Here is an 18,288-nt window from a genome sequence, read left to right on the forward strand (position 1 = left end):
TTCATTCTCAGGGAACTTGGCAGCTACCGTGTTTCCCCGAAAATAAGACCTAGCTGGACCATCAGCTCTAATGTGTCTTTTGGAGCAAAAATTAATATAAGACCGGGTATTATATTATACCCGGTCTTATAGTAAAATAAGACCGGGTCTATATAATTACTATGTTAATTTTTGCTTCAAGAGACGCATTAGAGCTGATGGTCTGGCTAGGTCTTATTTTCGGGGAAACATGGTAATTGCAGGAAAGGAGCAGCCCCCTCTCAGTCTGTAGGTGACAGGTAACTAACTAGCACAGATGACAGGTAACCAGCACAGAAGGGAGGCAGAAAAAGCTCACAAAAGTCCCTGCTCCTACGAAAAGCTGCCCTGTTTTGTCGTATCTGCACATTGCAACCTGTTCTTACCTCCTGACACCTCATCCCTCGAGCCATATAAGGGCCAGATGCTCCTAAGGAGTCCGTTTCCTTGCCTGCCAGTGAGCAATTACAAAACAAGCCTGCCAGTCACTAGCTTCTGCCCTCAGCTGGGTCGAGAGGTTCCCAGAAGCTCTGTGTCTGGTTTCAGCCTCATTTGCCCCAAGAGCCCATTTGACATGGGTTTGTGGCTCAGCAAATGACATGTGAAAAACACAGAAGCCAGAGCTCTTTCTAAACAAACACTGTGCATCCCAGAAACAACTTGCACTTTTAACCTTAGCTTTTTCTTCTTTCTCTTTCTTATCAGGAAGGAAGTGTATACATGCTGAGTAAGTAAATCTCCCCTGCTGGGTGGGATCTGTTGTAGGGATGCGACTTAAGATCTCAGCAACAAGACTCACCAGGAGAAACACCCTTCTGCAAGCCCTGCTCGCTGGGCATTTCTCTCCTTCCCACTCACCTCTGAGGCAGCTCTGTCCTGGGGAAACTTAGCTTTTACAAGTCAGAGTGGGTAACCCAGACTGGATAGATTCCTGAACGCAATTTTATGCCTTAAAAAGCTAAAAACAAACAAACAAACACATAAACAAAACCCTGGAGCTGGTGCCCCTTTCTGAAACAGTTCAGTCTCACAAGTTGGGGTTGACAAAACCGTGTCACATGCTCAGGGAGGGCAGCAGGCGCTCCAGCAGGACCCACCAAGTCCTCAAGAGTGTGACTAGGCGCCCCCCACCCCGCCCCAGCATCAACTCTTGGGACTTCCCAGTCCTGCTCCCTACCAGACCCCAGCAGGGAGATGCCCCCCTACTGGGGTCCCCTGACAGCTACTCACAGTACCTCTTGGCAAGGAGGAGATGAGTAGGAGCTGCAGGAAAATGAGCCCCAACTGCGTCCACCAGCCCAGCTCCATCGTTCCCGCGGCGGGTACCAGGAGTGACTGCTGGGGAGGGACCTCAGGAGGCCGGTGGGCAGGCGGTTCTTACAGGGACCTCCCCAAGCCCCAGCTGAGCGGGAGCTCGGGTTTCAGCTCGCCGGGCTCTCCCATCCTCATCCAAGGGAACCACCTTAAGCGAGAGCGACGTCAGCCCAAACCTCTGCTCTCAGCTGCCTTAACCCTTGCGGGGCCTGGGGAGGCGTGGCCACGCAGGGAGGCTCCGGGCTGTGGCTGGAACGGACACTTCGGGCACAGCACGAAGACCAGCCCAGGTCAGGCTGAGCTACCTGGCCAGGTTGAGGGAGGGGCGCGGCAGGCAGGCCCCTGTATGGCTGGAAAGGGCAGAGGTACGCGGAGCCGTGGGGAGGCTCAGGTGCGGTCTGAAGCCCCAGAGACGTTCCAACCTCCTCTGTTCAGGAGCCTGGGATGGGAGGTCCCCTGCCAACCACAAGTAGCCTTGTGGGGAAGAGGCGCTGGTGATGGGAGGAGAAAGGGAGCCACCCTCCCCCCTTCCATGAATGTCCCAGGCTCTCCTTCCCCTCAGCTCTCCTTCCCTGTGAGCTTTGGCTTCAGGTGGTCAGTTTGGAAACCTTATCTTTTGCTTCTATAGGCTCCTGGAAACATTCATCTTCCCAAGATGCCCGTCGTGACGAGCCCAGCAGCACTAACAGCCCCTGTGCACAGGGTATAAAATGCTCTCCAGGTTTGGATGTTTCTTAGGTCGACGCCTTACATGTATTAACTCATTTATTCCTCACAATAAGCCTATCATCTCCATCTTACAGATAGGGAAACTGAGTCATTGGGAGTGCAATAGCTAATCCAAGGTCACACAGTGAGTACACGTCAGAGCCAGGGTTTGAACCCAGGCAGCTTGGGTCCAGAAGCTATGGTCCTAGCCCCCAGGCTCTACTGTTTCTTAGGATGCTGTGTATACAGCATTTTATTTAACCATTATAGTCACCATGTACTATATTGTCCGCATAGTATGGATGCAGAAAGCAAGACTCTGAGATTAAGTAACTGGCTCAGGGTCCCTTGGCTGAAGTGGCAGAGCAGGAGTCACACCCAGGGGATCCAACTCCGGGAAAAGCTGGGGCTTCAGGCCATACTTTGTCCCAGTTTGTACAATCAGATGAAGAACCAAAACTGGGAGAAGTGACCATTCAGGCCTGCGGCAGTGGGGAGGTTTCCCTGAGCAGGGGAAGCTTGACCTGGGACCTGAGAGAGAGAGAGAGAGAGAGAGAGAGAGAGAATCTCAATCTATGGAGGGAGTGAGGAGAACTTTCTAGAAGAAAAGACTGAATTTTGGCCAGTGCCACTAGGAAATAATGAGTATTTACATATTTATATTACATGTTTATAGTTTTTAGTTTCCCCAAAGGATCCATGGCAACGGATACCATTAAAATGCATGTTAAACAAACACACACACACACACACACACACACACACACTCCAACCCAAGAGGAGAGACAATATGTACAGTTGGGATGTGGCAGAGAGCAGGAAAAGAGGACGAGTGTGGCCAGGGTGATTAGATTCTATTCTACAGTTAATGGGGGACTCCAGAGTTTAGGAGCAGGGGGTGCTGGACCCAAAGCAAAGCCCAAAGAAGAAAAGTCACCCTGATATCCAGACTGAGGTGCGGCGGGGGCCAAGACCAACACCGCCAGAACAACTGGGGCTGTGGACGAAGGCCTGGAGTGAGGCGTGAGCGACGGGCATGGAAGGGAGAAAGTGATGGCAGAACCTTGGGGAAGGCAGACTCCCCAGGGCCCAGGACAGACTGGCTGGGCAGGAGCGCCCACACAGGTGCTCCTCTGGGGGAGAAATTCCTGAATCCCAGCCGTGCTGCTGGGCCCACTGCAGTGAGGTGACTGGGAGCAAGAATTCAGCAGTCAGAGACCTGGGTTCGAATCCTTAATTCACCACTTCCTGACTGGCTTAAGGAAGCTAACTCACTCTCTCAATCTCTGTTTTCTCATCTGCCAAATAGAACTAATACTCAAACCTACTTGGTTGACTGTTGAAATAATTTGATGAGAGTATGTAGAGAAGGCCCTTAGCATAGGGCCTAGCTCATCCTAAATACTCAATAAAGATGAATCATTATCTGCAGTATCTGTTGAAGACTCTCCCCAAGGAAATCCCATGGTATGAGCCTCCTTCCTCACCCTCAACTTCCCTATCCAGGTGAAATTTGTTTAAAACAAGCACCAAGAGTAGCCTTAAAAGTGGGGGAAACACCAAAGGGCAGCATATTTAAGCAGAGGTTAGAAGAGGGGAGGTTTACTTAGCTGCTGGTCAACCAGCCCTAGTCTAGTCCTTTGGTGATGGGTGTGGGGAGGAGATGACTTAGTTTCCAAATAACTGGGTGTCAGAGTCTCTCAGGAGTGTTTCCACCATTAGCTGACATTACCACTTCCTTCTCCCCTTGTCTCCCCTCCCGCTATTACACACACAATCCCCCCTGAGTTAATAACACCCAGTAGCCTCTTCCCTACAGCAATTATACCCCCAATAGGGTGGGGCCCACATGATAAACTTGACTGCCTTCTCCCTAAAGAAGTCCCTCCAGCCAGGTAAGCCTGGACAGAAGCCCTCACTTCTATTCTTGGACTGCTCACAGGAGCAATTGGTCCCTGCTAGCTTATTGTCATGAATTTGAGTTTGCAAATTTCCTAGGGCTTTGGAACTTGAAAAGGAATTCTCAAAAAGGAATGAGACACATTACTCTGGGGACCTCAAAGCAGTGATCAGATATCACCTTGTTGAACTTGACACACTTGATCTGGGAGAGGAAGAGGAAAGCTACTATAACTGACACAGAAAGGTCAGTAGTTTGCCTGAGGCCATACAGCCCCACACAAATTTTGATTTTCCTACATAACTTTAGCTTCCTCTCTCCCCATTATGGTCAACTCAGTTTTTCATATTGATAAAGTTTAGTGTTGCTCTAAATCAGGGGTTCTTAACCTGGGGTTCTTCATGAAGTCTGTTGGGAGGGAGTTTTTAGAGGGCCTTTGAACCTCTGGAAATTATGTGCAAAAATTTTGCATGCATTTTTTGGAGTAAGAGGGAGCCATAACCTTCGTCAAAGTCTCAAGGAGATCTGCAGATTCCCAACTTTTTTTAGAATCACTGATCTTCATAAGCTGACATTGAAAAATTGGCCAAATATTTGTTGGATTGGAGGAAAGTGGTTTAGTATATACAACTGTTGAGTCTGGGATATAAACAGTACTATGGATATTTGGAGGACCCTCCTCCACCCCCGGTTTCTCTATTTCTGCCTTAAGAACACTTGTTCTGGATCACATTGCCTAGTGTTGAATCTAGTTGGACCACTTACTACCTTTGTACACCTGGGCAAGTTATTTCACCTATGATGGCCTCAGTTTTCTCATCTGTTAAGTGGAAAGAATAACGGTACCTAACCGCATAGCGTTGGAGTAAAGAGCACCAACAGTGCCTAAAATATACTATGCACTCCATAAGCGTTGCTGTTTTTATTATGGTTCTCTCTCCCTCCTGCCCTTACCTTCTACACCCACTTCTGGGAGGAATAAATCCCCAGAAAGGCTATGGGTGAAAAGGCAAAGTGCCATGTGGGGAAGTAGGGAATGATACCGGGACTTAAGAATTATCTGCTTAAAATCAGTTCTCAGAAATCCACCATTGGCTGTTGTAGATGGAGTCAGGCCACCCATTTAATTAACAAGTCACGATACCCACTAATTTTCTCATGAAAGGAGGAGGCACTCTAACAAAACCTGTACCTTTTTCAGTGCAGGCTGGTTGTATGTGAATACACAGAAAGAAACAGCAGAGAAGCATGTCTTATGAATACTAACAGCTTCCCATTCTCCAAGCTGTAACTTCTGCAGATCAGCAGCTGAGTAGCAACCACAGAGTGAGTGGAAAGGGCTGGGGTAGAACTGGTCTTCCAGCCCGAGAGAAGCATCCCAGACTGCTGGTTAACTAAGTTTGGTTTTCATCAGCTGCACAAAAGACAAAGTTCAACTCAAGCAGGGCCAGAGATGGAGAAGAGTAGGTCTGTGGAAAAGATACAGGGCCCTTCCACCGGAGCCTGCTCTAACTGGCCCCACCATGGAAGTTTCCTGCTCTAATAAATACCTTCTGTTCACCTACACAACAAGCAATAATGTTCTGCCTCAAGATCTGGCTCAGCTCCACTCTCTTCCCATTGGGAGCCAGGCAAGGGGGTAGGTGCATCTGTGGTTCTTTCTCTGGCCGCATTCTTCTTGCTCTGTGTCATTGTTCATGCAAATGGCTGAAAGCCAGTGGGCCGCTCCTTCACAGTCAATGTGCTCCTGAATCACTTGGGGAAACCCGCTGTTGACTTCCATATGTCTATTGATAAACTTCAACTTAATACAGACAATAGTTTAGTGGTTACCAGAGGGTAAGGGGGGAGGCGGGTAGTAGATGAGGGTAAAAGGGATCAGATATATGGTGATAGAAGGAGAACTGACTCTGGGTGGTGAACACACAATGTGACATATAGATGATGTATTACAGAATTGTACACCTGAAACCTATGTATCTTTACTAACAATTGTCACCCCAATTAACTTTAATTTAAAAACAAAAAGTAATGTTGTCAGCTAGGCAACTGAACTGCAAAGCATCACAAAGAACACTGGCAAAAAAAAAAAATCTGACCATAAACCAAGTGGGTAGCTTAAGAGTTATATGAAGTTGAGCCCTTTAGGGGAGGGAAGGAAACAAAAAGTAGAATAACTCCAAGAGAAGGCAACAGGGTGCGGTGACAAGAAGACACTGTGTATGAAATCAAGACTCCACTGCCTACCAGCTGTGTGAACTTGGGCACATTCACTGGCCCCTCTGAACTTGCATTTCCTCATGTGTAAAAAGGAGGTAATAGCTACCTTGTAATTTTGGTGAGAAGGTTAAAATGAGGCTGGCGTACATACTAGTGGCAGCTCAATGTTCTCTGTTATTACACCAGTGAATATCTAATCTTAGAGTTTTCCAAAAATTCTCCCTTCAGATATTTAACTGAAATAAAACTTAATAGGTACCATTTTCATTGGGTCTGGTGAGGTAAGTGAGGTTGTGTTCCTCTATCCATTTGAAGCAAATGCACGTCTGAAAAAATATTGCCTTGCACATTTATGCTGCACGTTGGAGGTCTAGGGAAAGAGTGTGCATTTCTCTGAAGACAAAGTGAGAGGCCTGTCCTGAGTGGGCCCTGTCCAGGTGTTAAAACACAATCATTCTGACACTTTAAGTTAAAGACGGTAAGGAAGACTTTATTCAAGGGTCCAGGCCATGGGGTGCTGCAGTAGGAGAATGAGATTGGCCTCAATTCTGAATACAATTAGGAAAAGTGAGAATTTAGAGCCAAGGAGTAGAGTGGGGGGTCAGTAGGTAGAAACCTCCTAAGAGGAAACATCAGGGGTAAAGGGGGTGTTCTGATAGGATTCTTGCTGAAGGGAGGCAGGGTGATCATCTATCACCCGGGGCATGATGGGGTGCGAGGAATTTGATCAGATATCAAGGGTAATCAGACCGCAGTGATGGAGGACTCTCACGCAACTGACTTAGCAGGATTTTTGCTCTTGAGGAAAAGGCCCAAGCATAGGGCCTACTTGAGAAAAGGCTCCGAGAAGCTTGACTAACGTTTAGCTAAGGAGCGTGTGTTTGTCTGAAGCAGACTCGTAGCTACAGAGAACAAACTGATGGATGCCAGGGGGGAGGGGGGTTGGGGAGCTAAGTGAAAAAGGTGAAGGGATTAAAAACTACAAATTGGTAGTTATAACACAGTCACGGGGAAGTAAAGTAGAGCATAGGGAATAGAATCAATAATGTTGTAACAACTACGTATAATGTCAGGTGGGTACTAATCAGGAGATCATGTCATAAATTGTATAAATGTCTAACCACTGTGCTATACACCTGAAACTAGTAAAAATTAAATTGAATGTCAACTGTAACTGAAAAAAATAAGTAAAGAAAGAAAACCTGGATTGATGCAGGCAATCAAAAACCAAAAACAAAACAAAAAGAAGAGTGTTTGTCACAGGACTCAGAAAACCCCCTGCATTGCACTGCATAGTCAGTATTGCCACCTGTCCACTGCGAGAAACAGGATTCCGATATAAAGCAACTGGTCTCTTTCTATGCACCCTCCTTTTGTGTGCTTAAGGAGAAAGCACAAAGACTTACTAGGTAAAAATCGTTCATTCATTTATCCAACACAACTTACTGCAGGTCTACTATGTGCCAGACGCCCTTTCAGGTCTGTGGAGTATGGCTGTGAACAACACCTGTGTGTCCCTCACCTTGTGGGTGTCCAGACCAGGTAGCCATGAGATACTGAGCAAATGTGACGAGCAACACAAGTGAGGACAGAGGGTCCTGGAAGCATGTAATGGGGGAGAAGGGGCAATCTTGTCTGAGGCTCAGAAAAGCTTCTCTGAGGAAGTGACATTGAACGTCAGACCTGAATAGAAACAGGAAAGGGAGAGTAGAGGACGGTGATGAGGAGGGCCGTGTAATAAGGAGGCTGGAGATGCAGGCGGGCCTCGAAAACCAGGAACTTTACTCTAAGGGCAACAGGAAACCATCTGAGGGCCAGCGAGTAGATTGGATTTGTGCCTCAGACTCAGCTCTCTGCATCCTGCATCCTGCAGTGGTGAGAAGGGGCTTGATGTAGGAGGCTCGGAGGGGGTAAAAACGATGGGATCCCTGATTCTGGTGTGTGTGGGGGACAGCAGTGAGAGAGAGAGAGAATCAGAGATGACTCCCAGTTGACGACCATGAGATGTTTGGGGGGGGGGTACACTGCAGTATGCTAGAGGAGGCCCCCCCTTATTCTCTCTCTCTACTCCGGGAGAAGCCAGCTGCCATGCTGTGAGCAGCCGGAGGGAGGGTCTCAGATGGAAAGGACCTGCAGCTTCCTGACCACAGTCCCATGAGTGAGCTTGGAAGCAGATTCTCCAGCCCTTCCTAGGTCTAACTTCTCTGCAACCTCATGTGAGTCCCCCAGACAGAGCCACCCAGCTCAGCTGCTCCCAGAATCCTGACCCACAGGAACTGGGCAAAAGGATAAATTATGTTGTTTTAAGCTGCTACATTGTTACACAGCAATAGAGTACCAACACAAAACGTTTCTGAATTGGGCAATCTGGGTTAGAGAAGACACTAAAACTGTCCCTACCCTGGTAAACCTGCAGAAAAAACGAAAACTGCCAGCCAGCCAGCCGCAGCTTAACAACTCAACAGTGAGAAACGTTACTGTCACAGTGAGGAGGCTACAAGCCCAATTCCTGTGGCTTAAACGACAAGGAATTTTATTAATATTATCTTGCATACCAAGAAGTCCACAGGAAGCGTGGCTCTCGAGTTACTTCTGTAGCTCAACATCAGTGGTAAATACCCAGATCCGAATTACCAAAAGATATATACAGAATGCACCCATTTATATAAAATCTCAGGACATAAAAACATAGCATATATTGTTTAGGAATACAAACACATACCATTAAACCATCGAAACCTATGCAGAAAGGACATACACTACCTTCAACATAGCAGTTCCCGCTGAAAAGGAAGGATGTCGCAAAACGTGGGACACGAAGTTTTAGCTAAAATGGAAAATAAGCAAAGGAGAAAGCTGAAGCAATTGAAGTGAAACGTTAACATGTATTTTATCTTTGAGGCGAGTACATAGGTATCTGTTATCATCTGGAATTTTTGTATGTTGGGACTGTTTATAATAATATCTATATCTTATAGTGCTATAAAGAAGGAGCTACAAGGAGATGTAAGAGGGGGACACATGGGAATATTTTCTAATAGCGAGAACAAGCATTTATTGTTTCATGTAAGAAAACATTTGTGCATCTCTTATGGGTCAGTCCCATTCTAGGCAATATGGTACGATGATGCATAAGACAATGATTCTTGTTTTTGTGGAGCTTACATACAATTGGGCAAGGATCTATAACAAAGAAAGAGAGAAGGATCAGATGGTGAGAGTGCTGTGCTAGAAATGAAATGGAGAAGTATGCTCGAGAGTGACTGAGGAAGGAACTTCAGTTTGTGGAATCAGGGCAGGCCTCTCTGAGGAGGTGACTATAAGCTGACACCGGAAGCAAAACACCATGGGAGCCTGTGAGGAAGGGGCGTTCTGGACAGAGGGTACAGTGAATGCAAAGGCTCCGAGTTGGAAATGAGCTTCGTGCTCTTGAGGAACACGAAGAAGGCCAGTGCGGCTGGCAGGCAAATACACAAACAACTCCTTCAACGGGGGAAGTGAAAGGGGCCAGGAGGACATGTTGGGAGGATCAAACAAAGCTTCACATCAATGTCGCATTACCGTTGGGCCTTAGGGAATCCCTTGAGAATCTAGTGAAAAGCTGTGGTTTCTAGAAAAATACACACATACTGATTTTTGCTAACAATTTCAGGATATGTGCAGACCCTCCAAAGCCTACCCAGCATGACCTAATTCCAGCATGTGAAGTGAAGCCTCGTAATTCCCAATCAGGGAGGATATGGAGACCTGGCCATTTCTAGCCAGTGGAGGACTCCTCTGCGGGTAACGTTTGCATGAGAGCTCCCTGCTGTGCTGGCCGAGAAGTCCTGACTTCTGCACCAGTCAAAGGCTCTTCTACCCTCCTCCTTTTTTGCCCCCGCTTTTCAGTGTCAGACCTGCATAGTGGTCTGAAGACTCTCCCTGCCTACTGCTGCCCCCTCTCCGTTTTATCTTTCACAGGCTTCACCGCCAATAATTATGTCTTGCACTTCTAACTCTGCTTGGTGTCTGATTCTTAGAGGAACCAACCAGCACAACTGGTACCAGGAATGATCAAAAAGAAGAGGTGACAAGACGGGGTGTGGGTTCTGGATCACTCACTACACAGCAGTAAGGAAGGCCCCATCCCAAATGGTATACAGAGCCCAAATAATCCCTGCAACAGTTGCTAAAATGTTCACAGGTGGTTACTTAAAAGAACAACCTGGTGGAGGCAAATGCCTTGGCTGGTATGATGATTCCAGCCTTTGAACATTATGGAGAAACAACACACTTAAGGACGATGAAAACAGCTGGTTACTAAGTGCAATTGATGTCATACGGAGGGATAATGACAAACTAAGGGCAATTAACAGACTGAAAAACGCAGTGTGAAAGCCAGTGGTCCTCTTTGGTCGCTCCTGCAGTAGGAGAGTGGACACAGTGGAGGAGCAAACTCAGGTCGGTATTTATAGTCGCCAGGCTTCAAAGAGAGTTGAATGCTTAGCGAAGGCAGGTCTACTATGCTAAACTCAGTGTCCTGGCTGGAAAAACTTGAACTCCTAAACATGAGATTGAGTCACCTGGATGGATGCCCCCAAAGATTGTGGTTCCACTGACTTCTCTGTATCCTCCGCACCTACAGAGATGGCTCACCTGTCCCTATTAAAAACTAGAACTCTCTCTTGTGGGAAGATACAGCCTGGGCCTCTCTACTGCAAGACAAAAGGTGTCCTCCTCAGGACTTTCCCCCAGACTTGGATTAGAGTAGGGTTAAATCCCAGTATAATCCAAGTTTAGGGAGTAATGGGTCTGATAAGGAAAGAAAGAGACAAACCCCACTGGAGCTGCAATAATTAGCTAGCATGTATGAGCAGGAGCCAGGCGAAGGCCTGTGAAACTAGATTTTGAGGTTGCTAATCAAGGGGTACAGAACATAAGAATGGATAGGCAAAGTTCAATTACTGGGGAGTACTGTTCACAACATGGATATGGGCAAATTTGCTGCTAGGTAACCCTTAGAAACCTGGAGAAAGCAGTAGCCCACACTGACCAAAGTGGTGATGCCTGGGATGCCATAGAAGATGGTGGAATTAAATGGCTCAGGGAAGCACGCATGCTGGATTGGATATGTGAGGAGACAAGGTCCATCAGAGATTTGGTCCACGGAAGGACGCAGAGGACACCCTCTTCACCACGGCCATCAGGCATGTACTGAAGGGAGAGGCACTGGCATCACTAAGGCATTCAGGGGTGGCTTTCCTCTACAGGCTACGGTTGACTGTAGGAAATACATCACAGGACTTGGCTCCTAATAGCCAGGGGAACGATAAGGCCTTGAAGCAATAGAGTCCAGGCGATGATGTTTCACCACCATAAATAAGGAGGCCCTACAATACTCTTATAACCAGCAACACTGAAGGGACAACCAAGGGGGCTGAACCCGCAAGGAGTGTGGAGATGTTAGTAGAACGTGATATCCCTAGGGACAAAATAGGTAGACAAGGAGAGTGCTGCTTTATACAGTCAAAAAGGGTAAGAACGGAGGAGCAGGAGGCTGAGAGTGGTAATCCCAACTACTCGCCATGAACCTTGCTCAACTCCTGTACCTCAGCCAGTTTTCATACCCAGGACTTGTTGGCTACAGAGGTGGATAGGTCCCCAAAAAGAAGTACAGCAACACCGTAGCAAATATATATGTATTACAATGATTCCCTTGATATTTCCCTAAAAAGACCTCCAACCACTTACTCAGATGACTGTGGACTGAGGAAAAGGAAATACCAATACATTTTGAGGGTTATTGGACACAGAGTCTAAAATGACATCAATACCTGGAGACCTGGAATAGCATCATGGCCGCCTGTGAGGAGCATATGGAAGCAAGTGAATAAATTGAATTCTGGCTAAATGCCAGCTCAAAATGGGTCCAGTGAGTCCATGGACCCACCCAGTGATCATTTTCCTGGTCTCAAAATACATAATTGGGATTGACATACTCAGCTGTTGTACTCCTTGGTCCACCATAATAGAAAGACCAAGAAAAGCATCTGAAACTGCCTTCCCCTTCCCGAGATGGTGAATCAGAAACAATTAATACCTTCCTAGGGGATGGTGGAGATTAGTTCTACCCCTAAGGATCTGAATGGTGCAGTGGTGGTGGTCTTTTTCATATCTCCATATCTCAATTTACTTCACCAGTCAGGTCCCTGAAGAAACCGGATGAACACTGTAAAATCACTGTAGACAATAACATACTCAACCAAGAAGTCGTTCCAATATGGCTGCCTTGCCATGCATAGTATCTGCTAGAGCAGATTAGCATGGACTCAGGTAAATAGTATGCAGGCAATGAGTTCTTTTTCATCCCAATCAGAGAAGAGACTCAGAAACAATTGACATTCGTGTGGAACGGACAATAATTTACAGTACTGTCCTAGCTCTATGTTAATTCTCCTGCTGTCACAACATAGTCAAAGAAATCTGGGCCGTCTGGATGTCCTGCAGAATATCACATTGATTCATTACATCAGTGACTGAGCAGGAAGTGTAAGAGGTGGCTAGCACACTGCAGGCCTTGGGATAGCAATTCACTTCAGATGGTGGAAGATAAACCCTATGAAGACGCAGGGGCAGGGTACCCTGTGAAAACTTTCAGGGGTCCAGAGATCAGGGTCATGCTGAGAAATACTGTCCAAAGTGAAAGACAAATTGCTGCACTTCTCATCCCCTACCACCATGAATGAAAGATGATGTCTTTCAGACCTCTTTGGGTTGGGTTCTGGAAGCAGCACATTCCACATCTAGCAATACTCCTTCAGCCCACATGCCAGGAAATCTGAGAGGCAGCCAGCTTGGTGTGGGGCCTGTGCAAGAAAGGGATATGCAGTCAGTCCGGTCATGGTACAAGTAGCTCTGCACTTGGAGCATATCCCCTGGCTGACCACCTGGTGTTGGACGTGTCAGGGTGGGAAAAGATGCAGGAAGGCTCTTACAGCTCCAGAGGGAGAATCACAGCAGAGCTCCTGGGGTCCTGGACCACAGCCACGGCATCTGCAACATTTGCTTTTCTGAGGAACATACTCTAGAGCATTACTGGGCCCTCATGGACATGGGATATTTGACTCCGGCATATCAAGTGAATATATAACTGCTCACCACGAGCTGAGTTGTGTCAGACCGTCCAAGTCATAAAGTTACACAGGGCCATAGCAGGCCATCCTAAGATGGAACTGGTACATCCAGGACGGATGACATGAAGGACCAGAGGGCACAATCAAGCTGCATGAGGAACCCCTGACTCCCATGCCATCCTCCATGGTTGCCCAGTACCCCTCTCTCAGCTTGCACCTATGGCCTGATGGTACTACTTAGCTGATGGAGAAAAACCCCAGATGGAACATCTCTGCACGTGAGTATAAGCTGAAAATGGATGGTGGGTGAATTACAGAGCAGCCTTGAATGACAGCAGTAAGGGAAAGTCTTTCCAACGGGTGGAGCTTTCAGTGGCGCACGAAGTCATCTGCTTTGTGTGGAAGGAAACATGGTCTGAAGTGAGAACTTCCATAGACTCTTAGACAGTAGCAAATGGCCTCCCTGGCTGGTCAGGAGCCTGAAGTGAAAAGGACTGAGTAGAGACAAGGAAGTCTGGAGTAGCGGCCTGCGGTTGGGCATACGATAGTGGGCACCAAGGAGGACCAAAAAGTGTGATCATGGTGAACAAGAAAGCATCCACCATGAAAAGTCATTGAATATGCAAGTAGACACAAACAACTCAGCCAACATTAGCCAGTATTTGTCATCAGCCGCCCATCCCTGGCATGATGGGCACATGAATCGATGGGCCATACTGACCGAAATAAAGGTTACACGACACAACAGTCTGGACGGCTGCTTACCGAAGCCAATGGCAACAATGGCCACCTCTGAATAACCTGCAAGCAACAAAACCCAATGCTGAGCCCCTGCTACGGCGCTATTCTGGTCCAGTAGGGCTGGGACAGGGACCTGAGATTTTGCCTTTTTAACAAGAACCCAAATGATGCCAGTTGTACTGGTCTATGTACCAAGGTTACTAACAGAGGCTGGACTACTAACAGAGGGGCAAGTTCTTTCAATAGGCTCCCAAGGACAGTCATGAAGGTTTTTAGCAGGGACCTCTTTTCCCTGTAAGCAGCAGCAGCAGCAGCAGCAGCAGGGGACACCTGGCCCTTGAGAGCTGGCACCACGGACTCAGCCGGACTTGATCCAGAGGGTTTTCAAACCATGCCCCCTGGGAATGAAGGGGTTACCCTTTGCTAAGCAGCTTGAAGGTGAGCAGCATGAATTGGGATTTCGGACTTGTAACAGAGTCTTCCCTTCCCTCTGCACTGCTGGCTTGACCAGAGGCCACACACTTCCAGTCTTGAGTTTCCACGAGCTGCAACAGAATCGCAATCAAGGGAAGTACACTAATCTCCAAAGGAGTAAAGGTTGGGAGGGATCTGGCAGGGGGACCCCAGAAACCCACGTCCACGCATGCCTCCCTTGGGCTCTGCAAACCTACGTTACCTCGTCTCCTTCACAGTGGGCCTCCCCGGGCCTCAGGACAACCATAAGTCAGGCTGGACCAGGGCTGCATTGACACCAGGCTGCTCATGAATGTCCCTCTGGTGTACTGGGGCCATTTACCTGTGATTTGGCTCTGGACCCTTTTTTTCTTATCATGTTTCATTGGAAAATCTGATCTCATTTAAGGTTTGGGTTTCCAAATGTGTTTCTGGGCAGGTGACCAGTGGAATGCAGCCAGGGAATGTAAACAGTTAATGAAATCTAACAGGGTCCACACTTTCAGTGATTTTCATGCCTCCAGCAAGTCTGTCTCTCGTATTTCCTCCACTGCACTCTTCCTCCTGGGTATGGTTTGGGTCTGTTCTCCATCACCACAGCGAGCGCCTCAGGGAAACACAGGTGTCCGCAGTCATTAGAAATCCAAATCCACCTGCTGGACCACGTGCAAAAAGGGGAAGTCGGGGTCAGCCGGGATGTGATGGGTGAGGGGTGCCTGTCTGGCCACAAGCCCAGAGGGACCCATAAATCATGCCAGTTTCCAGAGGCAAGGCGCTCTAATGAGAGTCAGGTGAGAGACCCACCTGCAGCCAAGAGGCTGGATGCTATTAAACAGCGGCCCCCAGAGGTCTTGAAGGTGGGTGTCAATGGTTCCTTACACCCTGGAAGCAATTTATGCCCCATGCCTGCTCTTTCTCTGTGTGTGTCCGTACATCTCCCTCTCCTCTGCCCTCCTCTCCCCACTTCCACCCTCTCTTTCCCCTTTCTTTCCTTTTTTGACCCCCTCTCCTCTCCTCTTCCCTCCTCTTTATGTGCAGCAAAGTGAGGCTTCAGAACCCAAGCCTTGGGTCAGACGGGGACGTCACTTCACCAGGGAAAGGGGAGTTCTCAGCACATGGCTGATGCACATTGGATCGTTTGAAACCCAGGGAATCCTGCTTGGAGGGGGCATGGGAAATAGGCGAGGGGCCTCTGATTAAAACATGAAATGGCCCTTTTGGCATTGTCCTCCATGTCCACCCTTTGCCCATTTTAGCATCTGCTCACCTTTCTTGGCATCACCATGGGCCTCCCCTCCCAGGCCATCTCTGACCATCTCTGCTTGTGCTCCAGACCTGCTCCCTCCTCCAAACCTCCCGTGCTTACTCGCGGGGCCCAACTCCTCTAATTAAAGCATCTCTGCTGAGCACGAGCCTTCAGACCTAAGGAGTGACGCTGAGAGTGGGCATTCTTGAGTCCAGGTTGTGCCATCAGGGGAGACATTTCAGGCTTGCTGGCTTTCTTCCATTCCTCCAGTCTCACGACATGGAGCTACCCCACCTGGAGGGCTGCTTGCCTCGCAGCATTAGTCCATTCCTCCAAGTCTCCGTGGGACTGAGGAAATACCAGTGAGATATGTAAGTTCCCCAAACTCCCTTAAATACGAAGAGATAGCGAGGCTAGAAATCAGACCACCATCTTAGCTGTCTGCCCTTGGAAAACTTGCCTTTCTCTCTGAGCTCTGCTCCCTCCTCAGTAAAGTGAAGGGTTGGATGGTATGATCTCTGCGGTCTCTCTCAGCCTCTAACTTCAGTGGTTTATTCTACACAAATCTGAGTTTCTCAAGTCTCCCTGGTCTGTGGCTAAAAACAGACCGCCCGTTTTCGCCACACATCACTGGCGTTCTTCCACAGGATCCTAGAAGACATCCAGTGCCCCGTAAGACCTCAGCCCCTCGTCCTCTGCTGTGCCCTGGAGGTGTCTCCCAGCTGTGTACAACCCAGTCACTTGTCACACACAATGCAGCCATTTGTAGCCACTGGATTTTTCTCTTCTCCCGCCCCCCTCACTCATGCTGCCTACATTTAAAGCTCCTCAGAGCTCCCTGTGTGGCCTCCAAGCCGCTGCTGATTCCAGTTCAATGGCAATGTCCAGGCAAGGGTGTTGCTATCTGTCACCGCTCCTACAGCTGCTGGGCCTCCAAGTACCAACAGGTTCTGGGCCACCTCAAAGCGAGGTGATTACCTCCTCTTGTACTCACAGTCTTACGGGGTCACCCCGACCTCCAGAAGGGCCCGCTTGTGCCCCTAAGAGTCACAGAGTCTATTATACAAACAGTTCCTCATTCTTCCCCTTAGAAGCGTCCTTTATACAGGACCAGACACGGTCCATGTCTGACTTCACGGGGCTGACCCTCCCAGTGAGGATGGGGGAGCCTCCTGGTGGTCCCCCCACCACTTCTACGCATTTGAATTCTGTTTTCAGCTCAGCTGAGACATCCCTCCGATCTCCCAACACACATACACATACATATACATAATGCTGTGATTTCCATCATCCTAGCAAATAAAGGAGTGTGTGTGTGTGTGTGTGTGTGTGTGTGTGTGTGTGTGTGTTCTGAGTGAAAGAGAACTAGCAGCTCTGTTCCAAGTGAATCGTCCAGTATGCCAAACCACCATCCTGGGTAAAAGCAGACAGTTGTCTCATCCGTCCCCCCCACCCACGGATTCTAGAAGCAGGATATGATCTCCAAAGAAAACCTGTGACAAACAGTGCTGCTGATGACTAAAACTCTGTACTTGCTGACAACTAAGAATCAAAGTGATAAGGGAATAAAACGTCATACTGTAAAGAAAATGCTTTCTTGTGGTTAATGGAAGGGCCTGGAAGCAAAAATATAGGTTAGATGCTCAGTCTGGAAAATCAGCATGATCCTATTTTTAGAACTAATGAAAAGAGCCTTGCAGAATGACAAGGTACAATAACAGCTGTTTTTCTCTCCCTAGAAACAGGGATTAAAAAGCAGTTATGAAGGGCAGTCGGTTGGCTCAGTGGTTGGAGTGCAGTGCTCATAACACCAAGGTCGCCGGTTCGATTCCCACATGGGCCAGTGAGCTGTGCCCTCCACAACTAGATTGAAAATAACAACTTGACATGGAGCTGATGGGTCCTGGAAAATCACGCTGTTCCCCAGTATAAAGGGGGAAAAAAAATTTTTTAAAGTGGTTATGAAATGTATGGACGCAGGATTCCGAGTGAAGAAACCTGGAATGCAGGCCTGATTTTATGAGTTGTGCTCCCACAACGCAAGTCAGACCATATATTCCCATATGTATTAATTAACTGGCAGCTTGATTATTATCAATACAGTACATGTGACCAGAAGACCAGACCTAGTTTAGGGAATCAAGGAAGGCTTCCTGGAGGACGTGTTGGTAGAGTTGAGGTTTAAAGGATGAAGAGGAATTGATGAGACAGTAGAATGATACATTAGTGTCCCGGTGATGAGGCAAGTAGAGTGATACGTTAGTGTTCCAGGTGGAGGAAGCAACACTGACAACGGCAAGCTAGGAAGGACCATCATATATGTGATGAACTGGAAAAAGACCCGTGTAAATTGAAGCCCAGAGAGTCCCAATAAGGGGAGGCTGGTGAGGTAAGGAGGTCACAGTGGACCATGCTAAGGTCTCTTGTCCTTACATCTTGGGGTAGCAGCTTTCCAAGGTGGTGTCCAGTGATCTCCACCTCCTGGCAGCCGTGCCCTCCAACAGTGTACCTGAGCTGGTCTGTGTGACCAATGGCACATGGGAGAAGTGATGGGCCATCACTTCTGCAATTTGGTT

The 18,288-nt window shown here is 47.9% G+C and overlaps 1 protein-coding gene across 3 annotated transcripts in view; it reads right to left on the reverse strand.

Annotated features, from left to right (window-relative positions):
* Positions 1 to 18,288, reverse strand: part of PAMR1 (peptidase domain containing associated with muscle regeneration 1) — a 150,587-nt gene that overhangs the window by 75,989 nt on the left and 56,310 nt on the right. The window contains exon 1 of one of the 3 annotated variants that reach the window (XM_019738556.2): positions 1,254 to 1,802. The exons of the other annotated variants lie outside the window; for them this stretch is intronic. Coding sequence (XP_019594115.2) covers positions 1,254 to 1,326 — 73 coding nt within the window. The 5' untranslated portion in view covers positions 1,327 to 1,802. Of the gene's footprint in view, positions 1 to 1,253; positions 1,803 to 18,288 lie in introns of those variants that run through there. 3 annotated transcript variants of the gene reach the window in all.

Source organism: Rhinolophus sinicus, linkage group LG06 (genome assembly GCF_036562045.2).
Source record: "Rhinolophus sinicus isolate RSC01 linkage group LG06, ASM3656204v1, whole genome shotgun sequence".
Taxonomy (NCBI): domain Eukaryota; kingdom Metazoa; phylum Chordata; class Mammalia; order Chiroptera; family Rhinolophidae; genus Rhinolophus; species Rhinolophus sinicus.